Raw genomic sequence first — 18142 nt, forward strand, 5'->3', positions numbered from 1 at the left:
GAGTTACTCTAAAATCATGTTGTCTTTACATACCTTTCACTCCCTAATTTATGTTTTCATTGCTCAAGAAAGAAAATGATCTTTCGGGCATTCATGGCAAGCAAGTGTTAACTAGAGTAAGTAGAATAAGAGCTACTCTATTATTTTGTCTAGTTGAGAAAGAGCTTTGTGTTGATTATATTTGCTTCACTAAGGTTTGTATAATAGACGACATGCCACACCTACAACTATACTAAGTTTTCAGGTCAAAAGTCAGAGGGCTATCTAGGTTTACTGTTCGTAAGTGAACTAGACCTTCTCACTATTTTGATATAAACAACCAAGTTCCTTATGGTTTGGATTTCTATCTACGTTGCTTGAGGACGATCAATTTTAATCTTGGGGAGTTGATGAGTAAAAACTTTATGCTCATCGGACTAAACCGGTATTTCATAAAAACCGAGATATCCGCTAATGGCTAATGAATGCAAATGATTCAAAAATCTTCTCTCTTGTGTGTTTCCATGGGAAATGGGGCTAAACACGGACAACATCAATCATATACATAGAAAAGAGTAAAGCAGAGATAAGTAGATCCAAAGTGGGAGGCGCAGGAAGCCAACAGTGCTTCCTCACGTACAACCCTACAAATACCGTGAAGGGGCCAACGCCAGAAACAACATAGAACATTGTTGAGACTTCCATCTTCGTCATCCATAGCAACCCTAGCCGTCGACATTTCCCATCTCCATCTCCATAGCCATCTCCACCACTATCTTCGTAGCACTTAACCAAATTAGCCATACCTTGTAATCATGTATCACATTCAACAACTATTCCAAGACATATTATTAATCAATCAATCTTCTTGATGTGTTCTTCAATGGTTTCTTCTTACGCTCTGATTGTCATGTGTGAGTAGTTCGGTAAGGTCATGGGCTGAGGCCTAACCCTCAACCCTATGTATTTGTCGGAGGGATATATGGAAGTATTTTGATGTCTTGTATATGTGAAACAAAATTTCTTCGTAGATGCATCTTGTCTCGTTCGCGACCTTTGTCCCTGCAGGTACTCGGGATCATACAGATCGAGCCACGGAGAGGCTAAGGACAGAGAGAATGTGAAAACACCATTCTGAACACTAGTGTTAGAAATGTTTAGTATGGTGGCATGAATCTTATCTCTCAAAATGCAAGAGGTGTAGTCATTTAACGCCCAATGCTTTTGTTTGGTTTATCTTAATAACCGAGGCAAACCCACGCAACAGATATGATCTTTGGTTGGACAACTGACTCTTGGAGAAGGCGCGTTCCGGTCAAGACATAGTTTGGACACCCCCCCGGGTCAAGATGTTGCAAGCACATCCTAATGCCGACTTCCAGAGCACCAACGAATATCATGATGATCATCTTCCCAAATATATGGTTTTAAGAACAAGTCCTCATACCCATGCCTATTTTTATTTGTAAGTGTTCAACGGTGCAACTTGATTTCGATCCAGTCCAATACTATAATTTAATTCTGTTGCAAAGCTTCTTAGAAACATAGGGTTACCTGTGGGATAAAAAGACAATAATTTTTTCTGCTCCTTTACCAGATCACTAGGGATTCATCAGTCGGGTGTAGTAGTGAGGCAAAGCAATATAGGGACTAGAAGTCAAGGAACCCATCTCACATGAACCTTGTTTGCCCCGATCCAGGGGTTTCTCGCCCTTGTGTCGTTGTGATCTCTTTGCCTACTGATGTGGTGCCTTCACGAGGAGCTCATTCACGGTCGCGCCATATTAGGGCGGGTCTTAGCCCTTGTGATCTTGATGCACCATCGTGTCCAGGAGATCGAGGTGAGGTTCGTGGAGGTCCTTGGTTCCCTTCTCACCGGAATCGTCTCAACTCCTTTGTTTAACCATTGGTAGTGAGTTGTTCTGATGCCATTCCCACTTTGCGTCACTCCTTGTGGGGTTGGATTTTCCATGTTCGTCTTCCTCACTGTCACCACCATCAATTGCTAGTGTCCTTGCGGTGGCCAGAATTTGGAATTCCTCATCGCCAACTCGTTCTTCGGTCCCACCCGTCGGACTCTTTAGATCACCGGTTCAAGCCTCACCGTCCATCCGGGTGGTTCCGGAGAAAGCGGTTCATGCGGATACGTCTTCACGTTGGGTGGAAGATGATAAGATGGTCGCTAGGTTTTATGGCAAGTTATGGCCGATTCCTTCCCCTCCCCACCATAGTGTGGATTAGGAAGGATCTCTTTCAAATGTTGCAACGTCAAGCACATAACTTAGGACGTTAAACTGCTACAAAGAGCATTACACGCTTCTGAAATAAACCATGAGTCACCACACGTGTAACATGATCCATATTACTTGCTCGACACAACATCTACATCGATCTTCATCGTGTTCCATGATGGCTTATTCAATCGACCCCTTCTAGCTATTAAGGACCTTCCCTCAACTCTGAGTTTGCCGATGCCGCTCTTTCTCGACCTCGTGGAATGAGGGGAGAGATGCACATGCTTATATGAATTGGGGTCTTACATTTTCATGGTGCCAATTTCCAATAATGCATAACTTTGATACCTGTATCTTTCTTGATGAAATCAACTACGTGAGTATAATTTTGATCGCCAAACACGGCCATCCAAGAGAGTTATATGAACATGTCGTACTAGACTCAACTCTTACCATACTCGAGCACACATTATACGATATGACATGAGTCCACACATGCCACCGTCATCTTTCAATAACGGGGAATGGTGGCATGCATCGCTTGCGATGCAACGGCCTATGCCTCTCGACGAATTCCAAATATTCCATACACATTTTCATACCGGGTTGACGTACTATCGATCTTTTCGCAACCGATATTACCTGTCCGTACGGTAGGCGGATTTCTCCGAAAACACATTCACCGGTCATAACCAATCCGCATGGTACACAGATTTCACCGAGAAAATATCCATTTCGTGGCATGCCAAGCCATCACGGGGTCCCCCTTGGCAAAGAACAAGGTAAAATAATTCGCACCACTCGATTAATCAGCATCCACCGCAACGCTCACCTTCGAATCAAAACCCTCATCCCAATCCCAAAGCCACGGGTCAACCAGACCCCAACCCGGTCCAGCACCGAGTTCCCTCGAGCCTTGCAGTTTGCGGTTGGAAGGCAGAGGGGATCGATCCCGGCAGGCGAGCCGCGGCGATCGTGTGGCGGTTGCCGCTTTGCCTCAGTTTCCACTGCTGTGTCTGTGTGTGTGGTAGACCGATGACCGTCTCGCAGTCGTACCCCGACGTACACGGGGCGCCGCAACGTTCGACTGAGGGTGGACTCGTCCTCCGCCCTGCCTCCCTCCCTCTTCAAGTGTGCCACTGCCACCAGTGCTAGGTGCGGGCGGAGCCGAGAAAAATAATAATCATCAGTATCAGTAGAGAAGAGAGAAGCATCGTCCGTCTTCTTTCCCTTACCTTTGTTCCCTCTCCCTCCCTCCTCCTGCTGACCCGACCCGACCTACCAACCCACCTCCCCCACCGCAGCAGCTCCAAATCTCCCCTCGCCGTCCGCCGCCGCGCCGGGCCTCGCCGCCGACGCCTCCGTCCCGGGCCACCTCCTCCGAGCACCGCCCGCCCCTCACGGCGCGGACCCGCCGCCATCGCCCGCGTCCCCCCTTTCGCTCGTCGGGGGCGTCGGGTCCCTGCCGCCTCCACCCCGTCCGCAGCTCCCGGCCGCCGGTTTCCGAGGTACGAGCTCGTCTCCGCCCAGTGAGTAGCTGAGCCCCCACAGAGCGTCCGCGATTCCCGGGCGTGCCGGTGCGCACCAAGCGCGCCATCTAGATCCGCCCCCTAAACTGTCAGTTGTCGCCCGACAGCCCCTCGCCTAAACGAGGTGGGAAACCGTGTTTCCCCCGCTTTCCGCATCGCATTCTGTCGATCGATCGATCGAAGCGTGGCGCACTCCAGTCTCGTTCGTTCCACTTCAAGCGGGGGCATTCATGGCAAATCGGGTCACACGCTTGAGCAAGTGTCCGCCCGATGATGGCAACTAATTAAGAAGATTCGGTTGGTCCGAAGCAAATGAAAACCAAACGCGCATGATGCTGTGGCTCATCACATATTTTTGTTCTGCTGTTGAATCACGCAAGCCAACCTAGGGAAACCTGAATGAGATACAACATATTTTTAGCCTGACCTTTTTTTTAATCCTTCACTTGCCCCAAGGGCTCCTATTGGCACATGGTTAATACCGATTTGAACTTAATTTCTGGTTTGTATAAAACCTGGGTATGTGTTAAAGACTTTCATGTGCATGGAAATGGAAGGAAGTGCTAGCTGGAATCTTACTCCATCTTTGGCTCTTGGTTTTGCAGATATTCTTCCATAGTCGCTGGTCCATCGTGGAGGGTGTTACATGCCATCACTAGAAAAGCCCGTGTTATGCTCTCATCTGATTGGCAGAATATGGTAATTGATCAGTTTTGGTAACATTGTGGTGCGTGCACAGCCGGTTAGATATACCACAGATCCTTCCATATTCGATATGCCATCATGGTGGGGGAAGTCTTCCTCAAAAGATGCAAAGAAAACCACCAAAGAGAACCTCATGGATACATTTCATCGCTTTATAAGTCCAAATGAGCAAAAAGGAAGCGGAAAATCAAAACGGAGGTATAGACGTGGCGATGATACAACTGTTGAAAAGGTCTGCCAGTCTACCACAGTATCGCGCGCAACTTCGCCCTCAAAAGAAGTTTCTCGCTGTCAAAGCTTTTCAGCTGATAGGCTACATTCCCAACCACTTCCTGTTCCTGGATCACGCCCTGCAGTCACACGCACTGCTTCTGATGTCACTGAATCAAGGCCCATATTAGAAAAACGCGGCAAACCACCACTGCTTCTGCCACTTCCTAAACCTAACAGGCCTCAGAAAAGGTCAGAAATAGTGATTGCTTCCCTCTCTAGCAACTGCTCTATTGATAGTGATGACCATGGAGATTCTCAGCTTCCGAGCCCTGTTGGAAATGATGCTGAAAACACAACAAATACTACTTCCAAGAGCAAGTCAAGGTATGTTCCTTATTACAGTGCATTAATTTTGTACCTATTCATTCAAACTTGCTCTTACATATATCTTTATTCTGCTTGAACCCTGAAGTAATGTGCGCAAAGAGCGTCCTGGTGCTATCACCACCAAGCATACCAAGGAGATGACAAAGACAGCTAATCAATTCCTCAGTAACCATACATTGTCCACATCCCCGAGAGGTATTGCAGCTGACAATCACCAATCCAATCCACAAAATCCTCGGCCGGTAGTCTTGGAGAGTGCTCCGAATAGTTTGATGTCAAGTCCTTCTAGAAGTCCAAGAAGAATATGTCCGGATCATATTCCAACTTCAGCCTTTTGGGCAGTGAAGCCTCATACAGATGTTACTTTCCTTGGCTCTGGTCAGTGCTCCAGTCCAGGTTCAGGGCAAACATCTGGCCATAACTCCGTGGGTGGTGATATGCTAGCCCAGCTTTTCTGGCAGCCCAGCAGAGGTAGTCCAGAGTGTTCACCGATTCCTAGCCCAAGAATGACAAGTCCTGGCCCTAGTTCCAGGGTGCACAGTGGAAGTGTTTCTCCATTACATCCGAGGTCTGGAGGGATGGCACCTGAATCTCCGACAGGTCGGAATGACGGTGGGAAGAAGAAGCAAACACACAGACTGCCTCTTCCACCATTGAGCATCTCTAATAGTTCATTTTTTCCAAACAAGTCCACGCCAGCTAGTCCTATTTCAGCGCCTCGTAGTCCTGGTCGAACAGAGAATCCACCAAGTCCTGGATCGCGATGGAAGAAGGGGAAGCTGATTGGTCGTGGGACATTTGGCCATGTATATGTCGGCTTTAACAGGTATATGTTTCCCTACATATGGAACTTCAAAATTTCATTGTATGGCTTACTGTACATATACTTTAAGCATGCTTTAGAGTTTTTCTGAGGTGCTTGCGTAACTTGTTCTATTCTGGTTATCTTGATTTTCGGCAAGTTCTTTGTGTATATAGACTCTCACAATATCTTGTTTCATTTCATATGGTCTCGTACAGCTTTTCTGTTATTTCAGAGGTATAGTCATATTTTTGCGACATGCACTGTAGCAGCTTGCTATCTTTAATCACTTTTAAGACTAGGTGTCTAGGGCGTTTACATAAGTTTATGGTGTGACATGCGCTGTTTCCAATGAGGCGCTAAAAACTACTCCTGTTTCTCAAAGGAGGGCATGACATTTGTTACGCTAAGACCAAGGAGGGCTGGGGAGTAACAGTTTTGGACCCTTTCACCCCTGGTAAAGCACACATTTGAGCAGTTATTAGCCCACCACACAAACACCCTCAATTGTCTCTCTAGCCATGCCAGAGTTACTCGGTTCTCTCAGACCCTTGCACTGGCCGCTCCGCGCATGCTCACCCGCCCATGCTATTCGCAATGGTCCCAAGCGCTTTGCATATGGAATTTATAAGCCAATGTGAGCCGTGCATTCGCTTTGCTTGGCACATGCAAGGCCATGGAATTTTCCATTTATGCATGCATTCATGTGGGATTTACTATGAGAGAAACAAACCACAATAAAGGCTAGCACAGAAGCCGGAGAATTCAGCCGCAGCTTATTTAATCTGGCTTGTCAATAAAGGAGCACGGGCGTGTGACTTGGGGGTATTTTTGGCAGGTTTAACGCTAAATTAGTCCCCTTCTTTCAGGGAATTTTGGCAAATAAACTCAATGCCTTCCTTACAGGAACGGAGGGAGTTGTAAATAAAAATCATTCAAATGATGACCATATCTAACTTGCATAAAGTCTGTGCCTAGTTTAGGATTGGGCATCCCTAGCACTGAGAAGTTACCGTTTGCAGAAGAGCACATGGTATTGCTATCTTATGTTAAATGTAGACTCCCTTGTATTCAGACTCATAAGTCACTGAATTCTAGTTACCATATTGGCGTGTTAAAGCATGGTATGGTAACGATAAGAGAAGTTAATATCCTTTTTGAGTTGCTGCACATAATTTTGATAATTATATGGTTTATGCGGCTTAAATCTTTATGTCTACTGCTATAAAGAAACCTAGTTTAGGATTGGGCATCCCTAGCACTGAGAAGTTACCGTTTGCAGAAGAGCACATGGTATTGCTATCTTATGTTAAATGTAGACTCCCTTGTATTCAGACTCATAAGTCACTGAATTCTAGTTACCATATTGGCGTGTTAAAGCATGGTATGGTAACGATAAGAGAAGTTAATATCCTTTTTGAGTTACTGCACATAATTTTGATAATTATATGGTTTATGCGGCTTAAATCTTTATGTCTACTGCTATAAAGAAACCAGTTGGTGGGTGAATGGTCCTTTCAACTTGGGGTTGTACCAACTAGCAACGGTCCAATTTGCTACCAACGCCTAAGATTAAAATGGGATTGCTCACACCCACTTAATCTGTTTTGCAGAAATACCTCGATCTACAATGAATTTCATAGATACTCCAAGCAACACCCCACCTTAATAAATCAACTAGCCTCGTAAACATGTTGTATGCCTTTTTAGATCAGTAGCATCGCGTAGTTCCCTTGCTAGTACTATATGATGACCATTTGATTATTTTCAAATCATGTCTTGATTCCTCACAGTTCTCTCCCCCTGTTTTGGTTTCACTATCTATACCAGTGATAGCGGTGAAATGTGTGCTATGAAAGAGGTGACCCTATTCTCGGATGATCCTAAATCAAAGGAAAGTGCAAAGCAGTTGGGGCAGGTATGGTTTTTAAAATGTGCTTCCACCTACAGTATGTCACTACCACAGCAGCAAAAAGATCAGTTTATTTATTACTGTTTTCCATTTAATGTATCATTTATTCTTTTCTTACTCAGGAAATATCGCTCTTGAGCCGCTTACAACACCCAAATATCGTACGATACTATGGCACAGAAACGGTATAAACTGTTGCCTTCAATTGTTATTTACTTGGTATTCTTTGATTTCTGGTTGGGCTGCTATCTTTCCCTGTAAGTTCAGAGAATTATACCTGTAACTGGGTTGTAATCATTTTTGTACCTTTCTCCCCTTTCCATGGGTGGCAGGAGAGTTTATGGGCTTCTTGGGATTTCATTGAAATTTGGAAGGCTCCTTTATGCGTTACTTTTCATTTTTGGGCATGACTTCATACATTATTTATGCCCAAAACAGGTTGATGACAAACTGTATATATACTTGGAGTTTGTCTCTGGTGGATCTATCCATAAACTTCTACAAGAGTATGGACAGCTTGGTGAACCAGCAATACGCAGCTACACTCAGCAGATACTCTCAGGCTTAGCTTATTTGCATGCGAAGAATACAGTCCATAGGTAGCATTCAGTTTGTTTTGGTTGCATCTATGCATTAGTGGAGTTTTGGTGTACTGAAGTCATGCTTACACAACATGCAGGGATATCAAAGGTGCAAACATACTGGTAGATCCTAGCGGTCGTGTTAAGCTTGCAGACTTTGGAATGGCTAAACATGTAAGCTTTCTGGTCACAGATGGCCTCTCTTATATAGTAATAAATGTATTTTACTAATTATGTTGTATTAATGGTGTCTTTTGTTCATCTTTTCGGGGTACCTTTTCCCAGATCAATGGGCAGCAATGTCCTTTCTCATTTAAGGGTAGTCCATATTGGATGGCTCCAGAGGTACTCTTGAAAATATTATGCTCCTACATTACTTTGTACATTTTCATTTCAGTTTCATGTGTATCTTATTTTCTTTTATTTTAGTTACAAATTTGTACTTAACACGCATGCAGGTTATAAAGAGTTCAAATGGTGGTTGCAATCTTGCGGTTGACATATGGAGTTTAGGATGCACTGTCTTGGAGATGGCGACCGCAAAACCCCCATGGAGCCAGTACGAAGGGGTCAGTATTCTACAAAGACACACTTTATATTTGTTCTATAATATCAGATGGCTAATGTGTGTTGCAAGCTGCATTTCTTGCTTCATCTGTATTCTACACATGCTGTTAAACTTCAAGAATACCTTTCAAGTCGATTAAAACAAAGGGTTCAGCTTAAGATTGACTTTCTGCTTCCTGCTATTTGTTTCGGATGACTGCTATTTTGGTTTTTTTTGAATTTGACTGTGTCCTGGAAGCATTTCCTTTTTCAGTTTACTCTAGAATGGACAAGCTGTTTGTAGTGATGTGCATACATGTCAATGAAATAACCTTTCTCACATAAACTATGAAATACTAGTACTGTGACAGGTGTAGTATGTTAAACCATTTCCTGCACATATTTTCTGGTTTTCGCACCTTCTGCCAGATACAAGTGAACCAGTTAGCCTTGAGAGTTTTACCCAACATAACTAATCCTTTAAACTGGGAACATATGACAAAAGATGCTGAAAAAGAAAATAAACTCGGAAAATAAATATATTTTTGTTCACAACAGATGAATGTACATGACAACTTTCCTGGGTTGTTTACGAACTTATGACTGTCTTGACGTGGATACTCCAAAAACACATTTACTACTTGCATGTAATTTCATGAGAAATGTATTCCCTCCGTTCCTAAATATAAGTCTTGTAAGAGATTTCACTAGTGATCTACATACAAAGCAAAATGAGTGAATTTACACTCTAAAATATGTCCATATACATCTGTATGTGGTCCCCTAGTAGAACCTCTGGAAAGACTTGTATTTAGGAACGGAGGGAGTAGATGATAATGCCTCCATTTTTGGTTGGTCATGATAAGTAAGTAATCATCAAATATTTCCTCACTTTTCTCACCTACAGATTGCTGCAATGTTCAAGATTGGAAATAGCAAGGAACTTCCACCGATACCAGATCACCTATCAGAGCAGTGCAAGGACTTCATCAGAAAGTGTCTGCAACGTGATCCTTCTCAACGTCCGACAGCAATGGAGCTTTTGCAACACTCGTTCATACAATATAAAGTCCGACTTGAGAAATCCGTTATGTCTGATCCTTTGGAACATTTGCCCGTGATATCTTGTAGACCGAATTCTAAGGTAACAATACTTCTTTGTAACTGACATATTAAGGAGGACCCGGTGTCTACTTTTGTCATTCTCGTGGTCTTCTCACTTTTCTAGGCTTCTACTGATCTTTTAGGTGGCTGGACATACAACAAATATCTCGTCATTGGGATTGGAGGGTCAGACAATTTACCAGAGAAGGGGTGCAAAATTTTCTTCGAAGCATAGGTACAACATCTCCCAAGTTCTGCTTATTTCTTTCAGAAGCACACACTGTCGCCTAAACGCTATTGCAGTAAGCCAGTAACTCATAACTAAAACGTTAGCTGTGCAAATTAAAGCCACATCCTACCTGGAACTTCTTTGCACCACTAGACACCATACAGTTTTTTACTTCTAATATCCTAAAAGGCTATAGGTGGCAGGGTCGCATCCTAAATGTCAAAAAACCACTTTGGTGCATGTGCTCCAGTGAGCACTACTCCCTCTGTACCGGAATATAGGTCGCTGGAGTAGCCAACTTTAGCTACTCCAGCGATCTATATTCCGGTACAGAGGGAGTATATTTGAATAGTTCCAAAATGGTATTTTTAAGTCTAAAAATCCGAAAAAGTTCCACATGTTCATGTGGATGTACACTGCACATATGCACATTTATGTGATGAAATAAGTAACGATGTGAGCCACACAAAAATAACAAGATTGTGATTTTGGAAAGATGAACAGGGCATATAGTGTTCACTATTTAGAAATCACCATTTTGACATTTTGTGTAGCTCACATGTTTACTTATTTCATCACCAAAATTTACGCATGTGTAAGATACATCCATATGAACATGTAGATTTTCTTCAGAAAATTTTGAAACTTTGAAATGTAATTTTCGAACTATCAAAATAAAGTGCTCCAATGCACCCGTCCTCCAAAAATCTTTTTTGCTTAAATGTGGACTATTCATTAAGCAGGTGCCTAGGTGTGCTGGACAGACAAGAGGGGAGTGCCTAGCACCTAGGTGCCCTCCTTTTAGTGCAGTGTCTACAGCTAACCTCATGCTTACTAGGAAATTGATTTCTGGTGAACTTTATTTGTCTTTGCATGGTACCTCATATTGTTGTTTACTTTGCAGCGATATCCATATACGGAGCAATATATCCTGTCCAGTTTCTCCATGTGGAAGTCCTCTGCTAAGGTCAAGGTCTCCCCAACATACAAATGGCCGAATGTCACCCTCTCCAATTTCAAGTCCCAGAACCCTTTCAGGCGCTTCTACTCCCCTGTCTGGTGGTAATGGTGCTATTCCCTTTAATCATTCAAAGCAACCAACCTACAGCAATGAAGGATTTGCAATCGCATCAAGAGGCCCAGATGATCACTTCCCCAACCGGCCTACAGATCGCAACCTTGGGCAATTTGGTCGAGTGCATCAAGTCTCACAGGGGATTCAGGAGAGAATAGTATCTGAAGCTAACATTCTGAGCCCTCAATTTGGAAAGAGGCTTGGGAACGTTTTTGATTTGCGTGATAGACTGTCCCCTTCTGAACATTTCACTCGTCCTGCCTTGGTGGATCATGTGAAGCCAAGTCCTTCACTAGACTTAACAACTGGTTCTCCCCACCATGGACTCAAGCGTGATAACTAACTATCAAGGATAGGCCAAGTGATTTTTTTTTGGAGCTTGGCAGGGTAACTAAGTGGTTTTCAGCTGCTTTGGCCATTCAGTGGCTTGAATTGTATCATAATATGACTATGGGAAATATCATTGATTTATTTTGAAGCTAACAACTGTAGATGGATGGAGTCTTTGTTGTCATCCCCACAGATAGACAAAGGTATGTCACGATCTTACAACTTTTAGTTGATTGCCTGCGTTCAATTACATGAAGTCAGGATCTTTTGCACCTTGAATGTTGTGTGCCGCATTTTCTAGCACTCACAACAAAATGCACAACTGGTTTATTACAATGCTTGCGTCTAACTGAACATGGCTCAAAATGTTCTTCTGATCTTGTAGAACTATAGAGTTATGATTTTTAATGCATGATGAAGACATGAATACACAATTTCCTTTCTAATGTCCTTACTTATATGATGCCAGCTCCTACTGATTAATGACTTGTTTTAGTGCCCCGTCATTTGCCAGCGCTATGTGGTAATAAGTCATGTGCATCCGTAAATATATGAGCTGGAAAATCCACACTTGAGCCTTTATTTTCTCAAGCATCGCGCTTGCTTTCAGGGCACTGAAGCTTGTCTTGACCATAGTTCTTACTAATTTTGCTCTGTAAATCGCAGCCCATCCATCCATGGCTGTTATGCGGAACGACTGGGGTGTCTGCATACTACTACTACTGGCGTGCTAACAAACATGCGTCGAAATGACAAGACTGTATACTAGGAGACTGAAGAAGCCAGAGAGAGTAGTCGGGCACCTCCCTGCCTCTATATGTTAATTGCCTTTGTTGGCGTCCTGATGCCATTTGTACAGAAGTAATCTCAAGTAAAAGCCACCAATATTTTGCACAGGAGAAACAGTTGAGCCAGATTCTTTTAACAGCTACCCGAGGTTGAAGCAGACGGCTGCAAGTCACACCATGGAAACTCGTACAAAGAGTATGGTCGGCCCCTGATTAAATTAGCTCTCCCGATATGTATAATTCCTCCTTCAGATGTACCATGCCAGTTGTTCATATTGAATCGGTATATATGCAACTTGCCTCTCCGAGCTCCATATGCACATGCTTTTCGGCAAGATGGTGGTGGTGCCCTTGGCAGGCGGTGCGCTGGGCATAAAGGTTGGGTGTTTGCATCGTCGCGTCTGCTTGTTGTCGCCAGGATTCGGTGTGCTCCTAGTCAGCTCAGTTTGGCAGTATGCAACTATGCATCATGTCTTGCCAAGTTGCCATGCCATCCGTCCAGGTTCAGTTGCATTTTCTTTCCACGGTAACAGTAGAGGCTACCATCTGTTGTGGCGATCTACCGCCGCTCCAGCTCCCAGATCGGCGGCCCCGACAGCGTGAGCCCCTTTCGAGCTGGCGCGGTGGCCATCAGGGCTCACAGTCACAGAGCCAGCCGCTGGGACACCGGTTGTTTCCCACCTTCACCAGCCTGTCTGGTGGCCGTTCAGAGAGAATTCACCATTGCATTCATTGTCCTTTGCCTCGTATACCCGCATCTTCCACTTGCTTGCACCGGTTGGCAGGCATCGGCAACCCCCTGTGTACCGTTCGCGGCTAGACGGCAGAGAAACAAACAGCCAGCACGGCATCTGCCACGGTGTAGAGCTCGTCTGTTTGTACTGTACCGTTAACACTACTACGTGCTTAGGTCAACTTCACCGCGCGACTCCATCTTTTCCGCGCGCGTTCGTTTAGGGTAAAACGGACGAATACCACGGCCCAACGCGTGGACCCAAACGGACAAATGTCTGAATTTCGTCCGTTTTTGACCCATCCCGACCCAAATTTGCGTCCAGTTTGAGAAAAACGGATATCATGCGGACGCGCTCGCCGCACGCCCTTGTTCGTACGTGGCCCGCGTGTCGGGGACACAAGTATTCCCAGAAATTCCAATGCCTCCACCCCCTCTCCCGCCCCGCCCCGCCGACGGCGCCGCCGCTATTCTCCGGCCACCTCATCCCTCGGCCGTCCATAGCAAACCCCGTCTCGCCATGGCCACCACCACGCCCGCGCTTTCGCCGTAGTTTGGGCGTCGATCGGAGAATATTTGACCATCGCCGTCGTAGCCGACGGCAGAGTGGATACGGCCGCAGGCGACGTACCACGATGGCCACGACAGCTTTCGACGAGTGTTCCAGAGCGGCCAGTAGCCGACCACCAACCACCCCTGCATCGAGGTGACCATCGCGGCCTCTTTGCCACCACGAGCGCAAGGTGTTCGACATTTTGCCGCAAATGTATGGACAGTGGTGATGAGTTTTCTTCCACCACTTCATTTATTCATCGGACGATTCGTTATCCGATGATGAAGATATTGTGGTGGCTGCAGTGATGGTTCACGACCACATTCAACGGCAGCTTCCTCGGTACAGGGGGTCACTCCCTGACCGTGCTCCGAACCTGAACCGCAACAGGGAGAGAGGCCAGGCCCTGCTCTATGCCGATTAATTTGCGAACACACCACTCTTCAAGCCGGATAAATTTCGTCGCCGTTTTCGTATGACAAGGCATGTGTTCAATCGTATCCGAGAGGGAGTGGTTGCTCATGTCCCATACTTTCAGTGCAAGACGGATGCCCTTGGCAAGCTAGAATTCCCCTCTTACCAGAAATGCACCGCGGCCATCCGCATGCTTGCATATGGAATTTCAGGCGATCTCGTGGATGATTATGTGGGTATGAGTGAGACAACATGTCTGGTGTCAATGTACAAGTTCTGTCAGGCTGTTATCGAGGTGTTTGGCCCTGAGTACTTGAGGCAGCCAACTGCCGCTGATACAGAGAGATTATTGGCGACCAACGCAGCTAGAGGCTTTCCAGACATGCTTGGCAGCATAGATTGTATGCACCGGGAGTGGAAGAACTGTCCATTTGCTTGGCAGGGCCAGTACAAGGGGCATGTCAAAGCGTGCACTGTCATATTAGAAGCGGTGACTTCGCATGATCTTTGAATATGACATTCTTTCTTCGGCATGGCAGGTTCTTACAATGATATCAACATGCTGCAGCGTTCTCCAGTCTTCGCAAGGCTTGCATAAGGCCACTTCCCCTGTCAACTTTGAGATCAACGGCCACCAATACAACAAGGGATACTATTTAGCTGATGGTATATATCTTCAGTGATCAACTTTTGTGAAGACAATCTCGGACCCCCAAGATGAGAAGAGAAAGAAATTTGCCCAAATGCAAGAGATTGCTAGAAATGATGTGAAACGTGCTTTTGGTGTGCTTCAATCCCGATGGGGTGTCGTTCAAAACCCTACACTGTGATGGGATGAAAGGAAGCTTTGACAGGTGATGACTGCTTGTGTGATCATGCACAACATGATCGTCGAGGACGAGCGTGATGACAGTATCTTCGACCAAGGATTTGATTATCAAGGTGAAAATGTTGAGCCCCTGCACCAAGAGCCGGCCATGTTTCAACAATTTGTCCAGTTCCATCATGAGATGCGTGATTGACACACTCATTTGAATCTTCAAAATGACTTGGTTGAGCACATATGGGAACATATTGACAACCAATAGATGTATTGGTTCATTTTATGTTCATTCAAGACAATTTTAATTTGGTTGTAAAACTATTTTATTTAAAGACAATTTTGATTGAGTTGATATGCAAACTTGTTTTGATACGAAAATATAAACATTTTAGGTCCTGACGCACTGGGCGCACGGCCAATGCATAATAGGACCAGACCAGAGTGGCAGCCACGCCACGCCACTACTAGTTGCCAACGGCTGGTGGCTCCGCTCATCATTGTCCTTTGCCCCATCTACCACCAGCTAGCCTGTGACCAAGCCATAGCTTCAGCCACAGCCTGACAGGCAGCATATGCCGCATGCACCGCGTAGCACGCAGCAGCTGAGGCTGAGCAACGGCTCGGACGACCCAACAGTTTCCCTCGAGTTTCTTTCTACCGCGCGATAACTTGTCATGTTGTACTGAACTGCAGCAAGATAGCAGCCGGGGCTGAAATCTAATAGAAGAGGGCACTACTTGAAACAACTTTGCTGGATTTGCACAACAACGAGCAGTACTACACAACAACTGAGCACTGATGAGATTACATACAAGTCCTCTGTCTGGGTTCAGGTGAATACAGAGCAAGAGCAAGAGCAAGAGCAAGAGCAGTACATCAAACTTGGAAGACAAATTGGAATTCCACGGTAACACGGACGATGGGAAGAGAGGGCCGCCCCCATCAGAAAGAAATTCACTCAGAACACGCAGTTTGCTCTTCGGGTTGGGATGGCATCTTTCTTTGTAGCAGCAGCTTAGGACTTGGTCTTGAATGGGATCGCTCTGATGACCACCTGGTGGTAGATGGCGGCCAGCGCGGCGCCGATGAAGGGGCCGACCCAGAAGATCCACTGCAAACGCGAAGTTTTTATGGATATGTCAGCACTTATTATAGTAAGCGGAACAGCGCTACATTATTTCCTAGATAATGATGAATGTTTATCATGAAGGTCTAGTAATACTAGTAGTCTATAATGGACACTTAAGTCATTGTCCCGCTCCCACAAGGCAGTGGTTGCGTGCTACGCCGAGGCAAGTCTCTCTGCATTTCCCTTCCGAGATCAAGGGCAAGGCTTTCCATATTTGAATAACTAGCAGATGATCGATATAGTGGTACCATCAGCTACAATTGCTCGATTATTGCTGCTACTGTCACATCAGTTCACCAGATTAATAAACCTCCCAATTTCACATCGGTTAATTGGGTGTGCTAGAGTAGCTATGCGTCTGCATCAGCTTTAAGTTACTTCTGAACACTACCACATGCCTGCAGTTACTACTACCGCAAAAAAACACAAGTCGAGTGCCGTGTTTTCAGGTTTAGATAAAGGAGGGTGTTAGGTTTCAGTTTGGGTTCACTCACGTGGTCTGACCAGGCGTGCTCCCTGTTGTAGATGATGGCCGCGCCGAGGCTCCTCGCCGGGTTGATGCCGGTGCCGGTGATGGGGATGGTGGCCAGGTGGACCAGGAACACGGCGAACCCGATGGGCAGCGGGGCGAGGATCTGCCGTCGTTCCACGGGCAATAAGTAGCCATGCATTAATAACCAAGCACAGCACGGCAGTAATTAAGGAAATTCAACAGGGGAAGAAGAGAAGGGCAGTAATGGTATTGGTAGGTACTCACGGGAACGTGGGAGTCCCTGGCGTTCCTCTTGGCGTCGGTGGCGGAGAAGACGGTGTAGACGAGGACGAAGGTGCCGATGATCTCGGCGCCGAGCCCGGAGCCCTTGGTGTAGCCGGACGCCACCACGTTGGCGCCGCCGCCGTTGCCCATGTACAGGCCCTGCTGGAACCCCTTGACCACGCCGGCGCCGCAGATGGCGCCCAGGCACTGCATGATGATGTAGAACACCGCCCTCGTCAGCGACAGCTTCCTCGCCAGGAACAGCCCGAAGGTCACCGCCGGGTTGATGTGCCCGCCTGCATCCCAATCCCATCCATCCATCCATCCGTTAGCAGTCAGCAAAAACGGAAGAAGAAAAACACAGGAAAAGGCTACAGGAATCAAGAAAAAACAGTACCAGAGATGCCGGCGGTGCAGTAGACGAGGGCGAAGATCATGCCGCCGAAGGACCAGGCGATGCCCTGGATGCCGACGGTGGCGCACTTGGAGGCGGCGCCGCTGTAGCCCATGACGGTGAGGATGGTGACGTAGAGGAAGAGGAAGGTGGCCATGAACTCGGCGATGCCGGCGCGGTAGAAGGACCACGACTTGAGCTCGCCGGGCTCGAACAGCGGCGCCGGCGGGGGCTCCTTGTAGTCCTTGTCCTCGGACCCCTGCGCCGCCGTGCCGATGGGCTGCCGCTCCGAGTACTTGTTCGCCCCGAGGCGCACGTCCTCCTCCTTGCCCTCCATCGCTGCTGCCCTCGCCGGAGGCCGGTGGTCGCTGTCTCGCCTGAGCTGGAACGGAACGAGATGGGCGGCTTTGGTGTGAGCGTGTGGTGAGGGTAGCACTGGGAGTGAAGAGTCTTATAGGGGCAAGCGGCGGTTCTGGAAGGAAGGGGTGGAGGACGGCGGGTGACGAGGACGGCGGGTGGTGGCCCGGCGTGACAGCGGGGAGGAGCGGGCTGGCTTGCTGTTTAGCCTGTTTGTTTGTTGCCTAGCTTGCCGCTGCTGCAGCGCCCTTGTTTGCTTGCTTATCCGCTTGTGTTTAACGTTTGAACAAATAAATATTCCTTTTAAAGCTAAAAACACGAATGATTATTTTTCCAAGCTCGGAGAATCGGTGCAACTGCTGCGTGATCAATCAGTGCCCTGCAAATTGTAATTGCTATTTTGTCAACTATCTGAGAACATCAATTCGGCATCAGGTAGCCAAATGCTTCTCATGTCCACCATTTTGCAAGACCTTAGAGCACCTCCAACAAGACGACACGCACTAAAATAACATTTACAATGTTGAAATAACAATTTTTTTAGGCACAGCAGAACACTGGTTCCAAC

At 46.3% G+C, this 18142-nt stretch overlaps 2 protein-coding genes across 3 annotated transcripts; one reads left to right on the forward strand and one right to left on the reverse strand.

Moving 5' to 3' along the window:
- The first annotated feature begins 3372 nt into the window (after positions 1–3372).
- On the forward strand, positions 3373–12728 carry LOC123427521 (mitogen-activated protein kinase kinase kinase YODA-like). Of its 2 annotated transcripts, none has more exons than XM_045111593.1 (13): positions 3373–3721; positions 4348–5044; positions 5133–5873; positions 7680–7767; positions 7884–7946; positions 8200–8360; positions 8441–8516; positions 8628–8687; positions 8801–8911; positions 9796–10032; positions 10136–10227; positions 11126–11829; positions 12293–12728. In XM_045111593.1, exons 2-12 carry the CDS (start codon positions 4518–4520, stop codon positions 11637–11639), a joined length of 2670 nt encoding a protein of 889 aa, XP_044967528.1. In that variant the 5' UTR covers positions 3373–3721; positions 4348–4517; the 3' UTR covers positions 11640–11829; positions 12293–12728. The 2 variants fall into 2 exon arrangements, with proteins under 2 accessions (XP_044967528.1, XP_044967529.1); XM_045111594.1 differs by lacking the exon at positions 3373–3721 and adding an exon at positions 3785–3866.
- A 2943-nt stretch (positions 12729–15671) lies between these two features.
- LOC123427523 (aquaporin PIP1-1-like) lies at positions 15672–17818 on the reverse strand. The gene is made up of 4 exons (XM_045111595.1): positions 17221–17818; positions 16824–17119; positions 16561–16701; positions 15672–16048 (listed from the first exon to the last, which is right to left on the reverse strand). The coding sequence occupies exons 1-4, from the start codon at positions 17552–17554 to the stop codon at positions 15953–15955; spliced, it is 867 nt and encodes a 288-aa protein (XP_044967530.1). The 5' UTR covers positions 17555–17818; the 3' UTR covers positions 15672–15952.
- Positions 17819–18142: the final 324 nt, after the last annotated feature.

The sequence above is a fragment of the Hordeum vulgare genome, chromosome 2H (assembly GCF_904849725.1).
Source record: "Hordeum vulgare subsp. vulgare chromosome 2H, MorexV3_pseudomolecules_assembly, whole genome shotgun sequence".
NCBI lineage: Eukaryota > Viridiplantae > Streptophyta > Magnoliopsida > Poales > Poaceae > Hordeum > Hordeum vulgare.